General features: G+C 41.4%; 1 protein-coding gene across 4 annotated transcripts in view; it reads left to right on the plus strand.

Moving 5' to 3' along the window:
* The window catches only part of nrxn3a (neurexin 3a), a 164,756-nt gene that overhangs the window by 24,491 nt on the left and 125,085 nt on the right, over positions 1-15,180 (plus strand). For all 4 annotated transcript variants that reach the window (XR_011907672.1, XR_011907673.1, XM_072364904.1 and 1 more), the window contains exons 3-4: positions 1,036-1,056; positions 1,864-1,900. Coding sequence is in view for 2 of the 4 variants with exons in the window: in XM_072364904.1 (XP_072221005.1) it covers positions 1,036-1,056; positions 1,864-1,900 (58 nt within the window). In the remaining 2 variants the exon portion in view is untranslated. The remainder of the gene's footprint in view (positions 1-1,035; positions 1,057-1,863; positions 1,901-15,180) is intronic.

Consider the following 15,180-nt stretch of genomic DNA (forward strand, 5'->3'; position numbering starts at 1 on the left):
CGTTCAATGTTATGGGAAAAGGCGCATTTCTCGCCATTTAATATTATGGGAAGAGACGTTCAATGTTATGGGAAAAGGCACATTTCTCGCCATTTAATATTATGGAATGGGACGTTCAGTGTTATGGGAAATGGCGCATTTCTTGCCATTTAATGTTATGGGAAGGGACGTTCAATGTTATGGGAAATGGCACATTTCTCTCCATTTAATATTATGGAAAGAGACGTTCAATGTTATGGGAAATGGCACATTTCTCTCCATTTAATATTATGGAATGGGACGTTCAGTGTTATGGGAAATGGCGCATTTCTTGCCATTTAATGTTATGGGAAGGGACGTTCAATGTTATGGGAAATGGCACATTTCTCTCCATTTAATATTATGGAAAGAGACGTTCAATGTTATGGGAAATGGCACATTTCTCTCCATTTAATATTATGGAAAGGGACGTTCAATGTTATGGGAAATGGCGCATTTCTTGCCATTTAATGTTATGGGAAGGGACGTTCAATGTTATGGGAAAAGGCGCATTTCTCTCCACTTAATATTATGGGAAGAGACGTTCAATGTTATGGGAAAAGGCATTTCTCGCCATTTAATATTTTGGGAAGGGACGTTCAATGTTATGGGAAAAGGTGCATTTCTCTCCATTTAATGTTATGGGAAGGGACGTTCAATGTTATGGGAAATGGCATTTCTCGCCATTTAATATTATGGGAAAGACGAGTTCATGCAGTCAAAACGCTTTTGCTTGATACATAGTATTATGAGAAGAGAAAAGTTGGGGAGGAGACCCCCCCCCCCCCATCACAGAAACTGTTATTCTTGCAGCTTTTCCCCATAGTATAATCATTTTTCTAACAGTTTTCTGCTGTAACTTCTCACTGCTAACCCTCTCTGAAGCACATGCAAATGGCTGAAAGAGCCATTTATATGGACTGAAGTGTAGAATCAGTTGCATGACAGTCAACATGCAAGTCATAAGTGTGTTTCTAACGCTGGCTTTGTTTGCTTCTCTGTCTCCTCTCACTCCAGCGGTCAGCTACAATATGCCAGGTGAGTTTTCATGAAAACTTCTCAAATATGGATCCTGTGATGAGCAGAGAGTGGCGGCAGATTTAGAGTCTTTTGGAGTTCCACCTTTCCATGTGAATGTTAGTGAGAGGAGCATAATTTCCACCTGATGCTTCATGGAAAAGCGAAGGCGGCATCTCGTACGTTAGCTCAACCTTCAGCGCTCCGAAGCTTTTCTTTCACCCTGAAATGCAGGCAGTAGCAGCTCCACATCTGATGGATTTATGCTCTAAAAGAGCCAAATCATTTAGTCTGACATTGTTAATTCTCTTGAAACAGCTGAGTCACACGAGCTGTGTCTTTTTCTCATATGCAACCTCAGAATCTTACTGATCCGAGCTGCTGCCACCAGCCAGGCTTCACTCTGAATCTAGAGTCGTATATTTATATATTACTTTATATATTACTTTATATATTACTCCAAACAGCAGCCAGACAGTCAGAGACTCACCTGTTATGAAGCTGAGCCGATGGCCATCAGAACTGGAGCTAAAAGAACGTAAACGTTGGACCCTCCAGGCTTCAGATGGGAATAAGCAGCAGGTTAATGACTGATCATCAGTTACCGCAGGCAGAGGTGGGTGCATCAGGTCGGTGTGAGATCTGCTGCTGAGGATGTGTGGAGATCTCCTCAGGAAGAAGCCTCCTGCTCAGACACAGGAAGCTTTGTGACCCGAGTGTGTTCAGATGTCATGCTTTTCCTCTTGAAGCATGTTTCATCACAATACCAGAGTGTATTGCCACTAAGTGTTCTCCTTCCTTCCTTTTACCCCCTCTTCTCCTCTCCAGGCCTCGCACATATGATGGCAGAACAAGGTACGCCTCTCTTTACCTCTTTACCGTTTCGTTTGGATTTCCCTGTAGAGCTGCATGTTGTGCTGTTGCTGTGGATTGTGCATGGAAGTGCATGGAAGTGCACGTGTTGCTCCATACACGAGATGAACAGAGTGATTTTATTCTTCCGTAATGAGCCAATAAAACTCCGGCACTGCAACTGGATCTGTTCTGTTTCGATTCAACAAATTCTTAAAGCGATTTGCAGTTTTTTCTTCTTTTAAAATGTAAAATAAAAGTATCTAATTAATATTTATATATATATTAATACAATATTTGAATATCTATTCATCACGTTCCAGATGGAGCATCACTGACTGACTTTATGTAATATTTTATGCCTTTTTTTGCTTATGGGAGAGGTTTATTCTTACTCTACAGGGTTACGGTCAGTTTGATCATTAGATTTAGCTTTCTGTCCCATATAGGTAACAAAATGGGTCAAAGTGCACAAGAAAATGTGAAAAATATCTTATTTTTCAATTTTAAAACTTAAAAATTCACAGCTGAAAGATTAAAATAAAAGTATTTCATTAATATTTGTTTCCTAACGTTGTTTTATCTGTTTAGCTGTAAAGCCACAAAGGATTTAATCTGGTAGATTAAAATCAGTTCTCATCTAAAACTTTGTTTGAATAAAGGCAAAGTTGAAGATTTTCAGTTAAAAAAACAGAATATTTAACCTTTTTCCCACTGATATCATGTTCTGTTTCAATTCAACAAATTCTTAAAGCGATTTGCAGTTTTTTCTTCTTTTAAAATGTAAATTTACATGACGGAGAAATTTGTTCATCACGTTCCAGATGGAGCATCACTGACTGACTTTATGTAATATTTTATGCCTTTTTTTGCTTATGGGAGAGGTTTATTCTTACTCTACAGGGTTACGGTCAGTTTGATCATTAGATTTAGCTTTCTGTCCCATATAGGCAACAAAATGGGTCAAAGTGCACAAGAAAATGTGAAAAATATCTTATTTTTCAATTTTAAAACTTAAAAATTCACAGCTGAAAGATTAAAATAAAAGTATCTAATTAATATTTGTTTTCTAACGTTGTTTTAGCTGTAAAGCCACAAAGGATTTAATCTGGTAGATTAAAATTATTTCTCATCTAAAACTTTGTTTGAATAAAGGCAAAGTTGAAGATTTTCAGTTCAAGTTCAATTCTTTTTGCTTAGAAAAAGCAGAATATTTAGTATTTAGTCAATATATTTGATTATATATTTAGTCAAGTGCACAAGAAAATGTGAAAAATATCTTATTTTTCAATTTTAAAACTTAAAAATTCACAGCTGAAAGATTAAAATAAAAGTATCTAATTAATATTTGTTTCCTAACGTTGTTTTATCTGTTTAGCTGTAAAGCCACAAAGGATTTAATCTGGTAGATTAAAATTATTTCTCATCTAAAACTCAGTCCGACGTTTGAATAAAGGCAAAGTTGAAGATTTTCAGTTCAAGTTCAATTCTTTTTGCTTAAAAAACCAGAATATTTAACCTTTTTCACACTGATATCATGTTGTGTTTCTCATCTAATTAAAAACAGACACAAACTGCTGAACTTATTTGCACATTAAGCTAAAGATATGATGCATTAATTATCTGGACATCTATTAAAGCAACAACATAAATGTCCAGAGGTAATTAAAATCCTGATGAGGCTGCACTGCCTCGACACTCATGATCTTTATCAGTCTCCTGAACCAATCAGCTGATGCAGATTGTCTAAAAGCACTTCATAGTTGGCTGGATTTCTCCTTAAATCTATGTTTAAATACAGAAATGAAGCTTTAAATAAGAAAATGTTACAACAGACCAGCTTCTAAAGGCTTCAAAATGTTGCAACTTATGTTCTTACAGATAATAATTTTAATAATTTTCAATTTTCTATGAACTGACATTGTAAAATATGAACGTTGTACATATATATATAGATATATATATATATATCTATATATATATATAGATATATATATATCTCAAATTCATACTGAATCCAGAATAATTCCTTCTTAGCTAAACCAGGGGAGGCTTTTTAAACAGCCCTCATCGACTCACTGTATTTCAGAGCAGACATTTGTTCAGTTTCTATCAATAATAATAAGTTTTTATCAAATACACATTCATGTAAAAAAGAAAGAAAGTGAATCCCATCTCAGTGGGAATCATCTGGTCCTCACCAGGTTGTAAAATGAGGTAAAAACAACCCAACAACATGACTTATTACACCTTGTCATGATTTAAAACCCAAGAGCTGCATCTATAAATAGCCTTAAACAGACTTATTGAAATCTCATTAAATTAAAGCAGTCCGTGGGATTATTGGTTTGATTCAAGGAAATTTCATTATTTACTGAACAAAAACTGAGAAAAACTAAGTGAACCCTCACTGCTCCCACAGGAACTAAGAGGGTAAGTAGCAGCCAGGAGCTGCTGATCAATGCTCTGATTAACTGATCAATGCTCTGATTAACTGATCAATGCTCTGATTAACTGATCCTCAGTCAGTGTGAGCAGCTCTATAAAAGCAGGAGTTCTGTCAGTTTAACACGATGCCAAGGAGGAAAGACACCAGCAATGATCTCAGAGAAGCAGCTGCTGCTGCCCATCAGTCTGGGAAGGGTTATAAGGCCATTTCCAGACTATCTGGAGTCCATCGTTCTACAGAGAGAAAGATTATTCACAAGTGGAAAACATCTGCTGCTGAAACTGCTGGATCAGGGGTTCACTTAGTTTTTCTCACACTTCTGTCTCAGTTTTTGTTCCATAAATAAAGACACAGTGTTAAATGTTCATCTGAGGTTGGATTCACTGAGTTTTTTATTCTGTCCCGTTACGTTAAAATCAAAAAAGGATGTAATTTCTTTCCATTCGTATTGATGCTATAAATACTTTAGTTTAATCCCAAACGCATTTGAAACGTCACATTTGGAGTGTTTTGAGCTGTTTAATCGCACCAAAGTTGCTCTGAAGTCTGTTGAACTCTCATGACCTGATATGTTTGGTGTTTCCTGGAACTTACTCTTCCTCCTTTTTCCTCCCTCTCTGGGCCCTCTCGGCTGTGGACTCTCTGTGCCGCCCCCACCTCCTCCCGCTCTTCTAGCTAAAAGCAAAGGTACAGCTTTTTCGAAATCTTTCATTTTCCGCCTGTATGAAACGCGACGCTTGCTCTGTGAGTGTTTGAGAGCGGTGCGGTGTGATGTGTTTGATGTGTTAATGTGTTTACTCGTCTGTGTTCAGTGTCTCTTCTGTAATGCTTTCACAGCCAGGGTGCTCGTATTAAGCAAGTAATTAAGCCAACTGCAAATGAAAGCCAGGGAGAAAAAAGAGCTTTGTGTTTCCTGACTGTGTGTGTGTGGCATTTGTTAAAAGGCCTTCAGTGGATGCTGGAATGATGCAGAATAAACCGTCACAGCGGATCAGCTTTCAAAACAGGCCTCTCCAGTCTCCGTAAACCGGGGAGTCTTCTCAGCATTAGTTCGTCAGCTGTGCTCAGATGGGACAGCGTTTCCCTTAGAAACAAGCAAAGCTCAAACCTTAGAGCAGGGATGTCAAACTCCGGTCCTGGAGGGCCGCTGTCCTGCAGGTTTTAGATGTTTCCCTGCAGGTTTTAGATGTTTCCCTGCAGGTTTTAGACGTTTCCCTGCTTCAACACACCTGAATAAGATCAATGCATCATTAGCTGGTTTGTGCAGAACTTAACAATCTTTCGAAGAGATCCATTTAATCTGAATCAGGTGTGTTGAAGCAGGGAAACATCTAAAACCTGCAGGGAAACATCTAAAACCTGCAGGACAGCGGCCCTCCAGGACATATGTGCCTTAGAGGAACATCCATCTAACTCATTCTGTATTTCTTCTCCAAAACAAAGAACTTAGACACCCTGATATCAAGGATGCTCACATCGGTTTCCACAACCTGCAGAAGAACTGACATCAGAATGAAATGAACGTTTGTCCATGTGAGGGAGGCGTTCAGGTGCTGTCATACAGACCCGTAACTATCCAAGAACCGTGTTTTTTTATGCCCGAAGTGAGCAAGTGGAAAAGGGCCGGATGTGAGCTGAACTTCCCATATTTACGAGGCTGATGTCGACATTTAAACTCAACAAACACATGTGGTATTTGACTGCTTTTGAAGCTTTAAACACACTCTGGACCACGCTGGAATAAATGGCTCCTGTCTGATCACGACCTAATTCTTCTGATTCCAACTTAATTACATTTTTCACATCTGTAATCACTGCAAAATCCAGAAGAATGTTTTCCAAGCCACAGTAAAGCGTTCTCACACGAACACGGTCCACCTCGTGAGGCTTGTTGGAGGCATTCGTGTGTTTAATGAACACAGACCACTTTAGTATAATTCTGTTAACAGCTGCGGTGCACAGCGGTCCTGAGCTTCTGTCTTTGGTGTACACCTGTAATGGCTTCCCCCATTCACCAGACAGGCTGCTGCGAGCTCCTGGAGATTCCCTCTCCCTCGCCACCTGTCTTTTCTCCTTGTTGCTGTGTCTAATCCCTCGGCGAAATGGTCGACGTTATTACGCTGGCTCCCTGTTGTCTCCGGTTAGGCAGACAAGAAGCTCCGTTCTGGCTCTATTTGCATGTCAGCTCGCTGGTGGCAGAGGAGCAGATAGGGAGAGAAGGGGATAATAAGAAACTGGGTCTCATATTTGAGCTAAAATTAAATGCTTCATCCGCATTTTCACATATCTCTTTGTTCAATTATTTTTTGTTTTTAATATTCTCTTATCTGTCACCGCTTCCCCTCACCTGCTATCTCTGTTGCCTTTCATTTACACTCCTCATTCATTCTCTAATTAGTCGTCCCTCTTTTGCCTTTCCTCAACCTCCAGCAGCTCTCTCTGAAATCAATACCAGTTTCAGTTCTTGTCAGTTTTGATAAGCTTCATTCTCGGTTTGCGTTTGCTGTCTTAATGCAACTTGTTATCCCTCTGCTCTAAATGCACCTGCTGCATGATTCTGGATGGAGCAGAACTCAGCTGTTGTGCAACATCTGCCTTCAGTGCACCAGATAGTCCTCCATTTCTTAGGTTTAGGACCAAAAAAACAGCCTCTTAGTAACAAGAACAGACAAAACGCAGAAGCAGTGTGTGGAAAACTGAGCCTTAAGGTCCCACCACAGCATTTCCTCTCATGGTTCTGGAGGAATCTCGGCCCTCTTCTCTCCAGCGCTGCTTCAGCTCATTGAGGTTTGCAGCTTTGGTTTCTGCACAGCTCTCTTAAGGTCCCACCACAGCATCTCAGTCAGGCTGAGGTCTGGACTCTGACTGGACCATTGCAACACCTTGATTCTTTTCTTTTTCCCACATTCTGCTGTAGATCTGCTGCTGTGTTTGGGATCTTTGTCCTGTTGATGAGCCAGTTTCAGCCCAGCTTTAGCTGTGGGACAGATGGCCTCAAATCTGACTCTAGAATACTTTGGTATCCAGAGGAGTTCATGGTGGACTCAATGACTGCAAGGTGCCCAGGTCCTGTGGCTGCAGAACCAGCCCAGATCGTGTTTTGTTGTACATCTGAAGTCATATTACCTGAAAAGGATCAGAAGAATCTTTATATTCTGATATTTAAAACCATAGAATAGATTAGGTAATTTAGACAAAGGATGAGATGGATGCTGTGATAACTTTAGATGCAAATATAAAACTCTGTGCTGAGTTTTGGCTTCAGTAACTCATCCTCTCTTGTCTTTTAGCATCAGTGGGAGCCTCTGAGGTGTCCTGCTTGTGTTTGTTTTAGCTGCTTCGTGTCTCAGTGCTCTGTACTGACACCATCTTTGGTGTCAGCTGTTTCACACTCAGGCATTTCAGTCATTCAGTTATTAAAAATGGCTGAACAGTTGGATTCATTCTAAGCTGATGGAGCCTCTGCTTCGGAGGTTACAAGTGAAACATTTCTCTGGGGTGTAAGTTCAGCTTTAATAGTGTCACACATTTTCATGCTTCTTCGGAAAGCTTTTCAACTCTTATGTGTGTGACCAAATTACTGGTTAATAAAGAGGTTTTTATTTGTTTGTGTGGGGAAAAAGGAACAGAACCTGAGCTCTGAAACGCTTTTTACTCTCACATTTGCTCATTAGACACTCACTCATTACAATTCCCTTATAATAAAAAAATGATAAAAGAAACTGAGGTTTGAATATAATTCAAATCCCCCTTCAAATTGATGCAGAAAATAAATGAACCGGCTCATGACCGCATCAGTGACTGGGTGGGGTTGTGGGGGCTGGGGATGGTGGACAGTTGGGTCTTCTCCGCTTGAATGACTGCTGGTAAGTGAGCCAGACGCTAGGGTTGGGGATAGCCCAGCACCAGTGGCGGAGGGGATAAGGTTTACTGAGGGGAACCAAGGCTGGTTACAACTGGTTCAAATTAATCAGATCAGGTACACAGATGACTGTCAGCTATAGATAAGTACTGCACCCACACAAATGAACAGTTGGATCCATTTTTATACAGATTTTCTTCTGATTGATCACGGTGAGTTTCAGTGACTTGCAGGCCTCGGAGCCTCCAGTGCAGATGGTGCTTTTCCCAGCCTGCCTGCAGCCGAATCTCCCCACACAGAGTGTAATGCCTGCTTTGGTTCACAGAGCAAATAATCACAATGTAGACTAAAAAGGTTTTTAATGTTCAGGGAATACATTTTCCCCAGATTTTCCCTCAGTTAATAACGCTTACCGTGAGGAGTTAACCGCACAGTTAGGAGTTAAACTCACGGTGAGGAGTTAACCGGATGGTTAGGATTTAACCGGATGGTTAGGATTTAACCAGATGGTTAGGAGTTAACCGGACGGTTAGGAGTTAAACGCACGGTTAGGATTTAACTGGACGGTTAGAATTTAACCAGATGGTTAGGAGTTAACCACACGGTGAGGATTTAACCGGATGGTTAGGATTTAACCAGATGGTTAGGAGTTAACCGGACGGTTAGGAGTTAAACGCACGGTTAGGATTTAACTGGACGGTTAGAATTTAACCAGATGGTTAGGAGTTAACCGGACAGTTAGGAGTTAACCGCACAGTGAGGAGTTAACCGGACGGTGAGGAGTTAACCGGACAGTGAGGAGTTAACCGCACGGTGAGGAGTTAACCGCACGGTGAGGAGTTAACCGGACAGTTAGGAGTTAACCGGACGGTGAGGAGTTAACCGGACGGTGAGGAGTTAACCGCACGGTGAGGAGTTAACCTGACGGTTAGGACTTAACCGGACAGTTAGGAGTTAACCGCACGGTGAGGAGTTAACCGGACGGTGAGGACTTAACCGGACAGTTAGGAGTTAACCGCACGGTGAGGAGTTAACCGGACAGTTAGGACTTAACCGGACAGTTAGGAGTTAACCGGACGGTTAGGAGTTAACCGGATAGTGAGGAGTTAAATGTCATTCAACTTTTCTACTTTCCCTCCTGATTGTGATTCTTTTCTCTTCTACTCCACCCTCGCCTGCAAACGACCGCGGTCAGGAGTATAAAAGAGCTTCACATTTTAATTCTCAGGGCTTGTGGTTCCTCTCTTGTTACATGGACTCTTTCCTTTACAGAACTGATACATTTCCTCCTCACAATCTTCACCCTGGATTCAGACAACACTGCATTTAGCAGATTTGAACCGTTACACGTTTCCTAATGAATCGGCCCGTTGAATCAACCAGAAACAAGTGTCCGGTCTGGAAAAGCGCCCACTTTAATAGACGCCTCTCAGTGTGTGTCGCCGGCTGTTCTGTGGTGTAGTTCTGCTGAGTCCAGCTGGTCTTCATCCATATCATGGACAAACATCAGCTGTATTGTGGATGATTCACTGCACAGCAACACTACGGATATGTGTAGGAATACAAACAAATGCATGTTGAAAGTGGAACACAGTGACACCTGGTCATGTGATCCCGACCACAGCCACTCTTGGCGAGCTGCTCTGCGGTGCCATACTGCGCCGTGCCTTCCTGGCACACATGGCCTGCCAACAAGCAGCAGTGGCACCGAAAACAACCGGGCCAGACGAAACGGAGCACAGCACTGACAACAAGACACTGCAGGTTTGTTCCCAGTGACTCACCACAACTACACCTACTCATCCTGCCTTATCTGCTGTTAAATCTCGCTACAAATGGAAGTTTTCAGCAAAATACATTTGAGGATCATTCATTTGACGGATCTTTTTTGAGAAACAGCCGAACATTATCTGGATGATGAACCCATAACGTATGGAATCACATTAAGCATTTCTCTAAAAGCTCTCGAGATCGTTTGTTTAATACAAAAAAAGATTATGGAGATTATTTCAGTTCTTCCTTCTCTCTGCATTGAGAGCCAATTATCTTTATTACTGAGTTTTATTTATGACATTATTCAATCAATGAAAGATGGTTTTAATCATCTAAAAAAGGGCTGACAATGTATTTTTCACAGCGGTGTCGACATGAAAGCGTCAGAAAAGGCTGGAAGACACTTTCCAAAGACCCTTAAATCCCTGTTTCATCATCATCAAGAAGTTTCAGTTTCACTTTAAGGATTTCTTTAACCACACTGCGAAAAAAGCAACTCAGGACCGTTGTTGGAGGTCTCCATCACAGTAAAGACTCCCCGACTCTCTGATAAAAGCAGATTTAACCCTCTGGTTCCTGAAGTCGGAATACTTTTTTAAACTCTCTGCTTATTTTTTGCTGAAGTGACCCAATCCCTGTCATGTAATCTGTAACCATGTGGATTTTTCTATCACGTGCATTAATTCCTTTGTGCCTTTACATGATCTCACTGCAGTTTGAGGATCTGTCACAAAAGGAGTATTTATCCAACCCGATATCTTCACACAGATCACGCAGTTTATGTCTTCCTTAGTGACTATTATCATGATGTTTTGGCCACCAGCTGGTATTAGAAGGAAGTTCTACACTCATATTCTTCCACAGTCCTTTTATATTTGATTTGCTACATGAGTACAACCGGTTAGGTTGAAGATTAATGAAGATTAGGTGAAATATATATCTATATTTTACTATTATCCAGACAACAAGCTGAGTACACTTTCAGCCAGGACATCCAAACTCATATCCCATCTGAGCCACTATCCTCCAGACCTTTTTCTTTCAGTTTACCCTCTGTTTTGTTGAGTTAAGGCATAAAAAGGCAACTTATTAGGATTTGGGAAATATCAGGGCTTCATGCAAACTGAATCATCCCACAAAGTTTACTTCCTGCTACGGATCTCCTTTTTTCTGACTTATGGGGTAACAAGTCTGCAGAAAAACTCCACACGACAATAATAATTTACTTTTCTGTGCTTTATTTTTGGGTTAGTTGGACACTGGGTTAGTTATTGGTGTGTCTGAATTAAACTGTGATAAACATTAAGGCCACGGGAACCTGTCTGATTTTAAAAATGTACTTCTTAACTGAAAGTAATGACTTAGACATGCTCTGCTCCACCGTAAATACTTTTTTAAACTGCTGTAATCCACATCTGTGACCGGTGACATCAAGTTTGTGTCGACTGACAGAAACTGAGAACAGAAACGAGTCCAAAACGTCTGAGAATCCGTCACATGTGGCCTTTCTGTGAGTGTGTGTGGGAGTGTGAAGCAGAGGATCAGTGTTTCCTGGGGAGCAACGATGAACTCACTCAATGGGTAATGAATTGTGGCGACATTATGCAAGTAGTATGCTAATCAGCTAATCAGGTTTGATTGCACTATAGAGGTGTGTTCTCCCGCTAACCTTGAGGAGGCTGATAATCAGGAGATGATGAGCGCTGGGGATTCTCTGCTTCAAACCATGATCCCTCCTCTCTAACACACACTGAAGCCAGCAGGCAGGGACCGACAGCGCAGGTGTATTTGTGTGTAATTTAAAACTCTGCTTTGTAGATACTTCATTTAATACAGGCTCCGTCCTTGATTGGCTTCGTCACTCATCTTGTGGCCTTACACTGAAATTTCCTTTGTGTTGAATCAGCCAATCAGGACAAGCTTGATTATAGGTGAAGCTTATTTAAATTAAAGTCAGGCTCAATGCCGGGTATTTATCTGTTTTTTTTCCAGTATTGACATTGGAAAGTTAAAGACGAGTTGATTAGCCATTAGAATAAATACTGCCTGTGTTCCCCTCTTGTGTCTGAGCTCAGAAACAGACGTGTTGCAGCGAGAAAAAGTCACAGTTCTTTTGTAAAGCGTTTGAAATCCACAATCAGACAGATTGTTACCCTCTCAGGACATGTTGACCAACAAAGATTACTGACAAAGGATGCCAGCCCATCTTTTTAAAGTTTAAAGGAAAAGGCTGATTACAGCAGGCAGCTCGAGGGTTTCCCATATGCTCAATATAATATCATTAAAGGAGCTAACAATACGAATGAATGCTGATGGACAGAATGTAGAATTAGATCAACTTATGTCACAAGATTTAAAAAAGGTGATTCTGAATCATCAAAGCAGTGAGTTCTGAAGGAAAAATGTCAGGACATCCGTCTGTGAACTGAAGCTGTTCTACCAAAGGATAATAAAGTAAATATTTTGTGCCCCAGCACCACAGAGGTGGAGCTGTGCTGTTTAAAGGCCTCAGTTCCAGTTCCAGCTGCTTTTATTTCTGCAGAACGCCGTCACGGATGTTTAATATCAGACGATTTCCTCAACAACCAAGTCAAACATTCAGTATCTATGTTCTGACTTATTACCTCAGATCACTAATTAACTACAAGTTCCTGCAGACAGGTGCAGTAAGATTTTAATTCTTTAAAGCATCCAGAGAGCAACTTTCACAAAGAATTGTCACAATGATAACGGTGTTCTCATTAAACCGTCAATCTACGATCTGCTTTGGTTGTTTCTTCTCTCATTTAGTCCAGAAATGGACATTTATTTGGTCCTTAAAGTTGGAAACTAATCTGTAGGTGAACTCAGTTTTAATTACAGGAGATTTTCTTTCTGGCGCCACAAAACGAAGGCGTCTCCCGGACTGAATGCACACGTTGTTTGAAACGAAATGCCAACAGGACGAGTTCATGCGGCTGATCGATGCGGCGGTCCTCCAGGCGTTGGAAAGGTCAAAGGTCAGCGCTGTGACCGGTGCCCGGCTGAACAAGCACACGTTCACACAAAATATGTATTTAGGATCATTGTTTATGTTTGTGTGAGCGTTTATTATTATTATTATTTATTAAAGCCGCTGTGGACTTTAACTTTAACTGCACGGTTACCCATGAGGGTCCTCAGGCGTTGGAAAGGTCAAAGGTCAGCGCTGTGATTGGTGCCAGTTACCCATGAGGGAGTGGGTCAGGGTGAGAATGAGGTTCAGACTAGGTTTAGTCATTCAGTTCGTCTGTTCTCAGCATGGTTGGACGCCCTCTTTAGGGTCACCAACAGAAACCACGACTCATATTAAGAGCTTGTTCTGTCTCATAGAAATCATAGAGATCTTTTCATCAAGCAAAAACGAGGGACTTCTGTATCTGCTTTCTCCTAGAAGTATGGGATCAAAGCGACTACATTTTAAGGCCAGTTGTCACAGGATGCAGGTCAGACAGTCGAGCGGAGCGCTGCTGCATTGCTGCACAGAGCCGCTGAAGATGTCAGCCCCAGCAGTGAAACGGCCCTAAAGCAAACTCATTTCAGCTGCAGAGCACTCCCCAGACGACGTTTCAAAGAGGAGGTTGTGGGGGAGTGAGAACACGCTCCAGGGGAAGAAAAACATGGCGTCGATCTGGGAAACGATTAAATCCAGATTCCTAGCGACAACATTTCTCACCCGCCAGAGGGGATTGACACGGGTAGCAGTGCAGGAGGAAGATGGAGGGAGAGAAAGATGGAGGAGGAAAGAGAGAGATTATGAGCGCCAGTGTGCTGGTTATCTTAATTAAATGGAAGTGCATTTTATCCTCCTCCTATTGATTTCTGCCAGGGGCAGTGTGGGTATTGTGTGTATTTCAAAGGCAAAGTCTGCTGTGTAACGCAGGTTTGGCGGCTCTATTTTTTACTCGGGACTATTGCAGTCAACAAACTACCGAGAGTCTCATTAAACGGAGCAACAAAGCTCAGCTGCCAGACTCAATTTGGCTCTTGTTTCAATGCCACGTGCACAGAAACATGAAATGTGATATGCATGAAAGGGAAACAGAGACTGGAGTATATTTGCAAAGGTGTCTGCTTCCCTGATTCTTTGTGCACAAACCATCCCGCCTCACAAACCCAATGCAGTTTCTGTCCCTCCCTTTCCGTCCCTCCTGCCCTCCCTCCATCTGTTTTGATTCTGGAAAGTTAATGTTAACAGTTTTGTCAAGCGACTGTGCTCCAGGCAACACTGCTTAAGTACATCTTTTGCAATTTTAGTGACCTGCTTTCTGGCATGGGCTTTTTCCCATTACTGGGAATGACATTTCATTTAGACCACATCATTCATCTTTCCCACTCCACACTCTGGCCGTTCCCTCCCTCCCTCCCATCTTTTATTCCCCTTTCTTTCTCACAATGTCAGGCTCTCTGCATTCCTTCTTAATGGAGCTACTTAATTCTATTTTGCACTTATTTTCCAACCTTTCTCTTCATGTCGACACTGACCATGGTTGGCATCTTGATGAGTCTTGTTTTACTGTCCTTTGAAGGAGTTTTCAGACAGTTCTGCAATGAAATGATACCCTGATGCAGTTTAGCTTGAGCTTGCATTGAAATGGTCTCATTATATGAGCTCATTCTCATCATAAATATGTGAAAAACACCTTTGTTTGCTTATTTTTTCCTTAAGTGACCCAATCCCTGTAATGTAATCTGTAACCATGTGGATTTTTTTATCACTTGCAGTTTGAGGATCTGTCACAAAAGGAGTATTTATCCAACCTGATATCTTCACACAACATGTAATCACCACAGATCACGCAGTTTATGTCTTCCTGAGTGACTATTATCATGATGTTTTGGATGTCTGATAAGAAAATACTCACACGAGTCCTGTACAGGACGTATATTTGTCCTGTATGAACATATGGAATGAGATGACCCATTTAGCACTCGAAATGCTGTGAAACTTTTGAAGTTCGAGTTGGTTAAGATGGAGGAAAAGTCCATTCACTAATATCCCCCGCATCCATCAGAAATCCCTTTGATTCTCCAAACTGAGAGCACTCTGATTGCTGTCCAAAGCAGGTAAGACTCGCTTCAGAAACAACTGGCCCAACCTCTCGTTTTGCATTCTGCTTGGTAGTCTCTGCTCATCTGGCACTTCAGCTGGGATGTGGACAGGAAGACGACCACTGCTCCTTCAGCCCCA

The sequence above is a fragment of the Leuresthes tenuis genome, unplaced genomic scaffold (genome assembly GCF_036924035.1).
Source record: "Leuresthes tenuis unplaced genomic scaffold, fLeuTen1.0.hap1 SCAF_15, whole genome shotgun sequence".
NCBI lineage: Eukaryota > Metazoa > Chordata > Actinopteri > Atheriniformes > Atherinopsidae > Leuresthes > Leuresthes tenuis.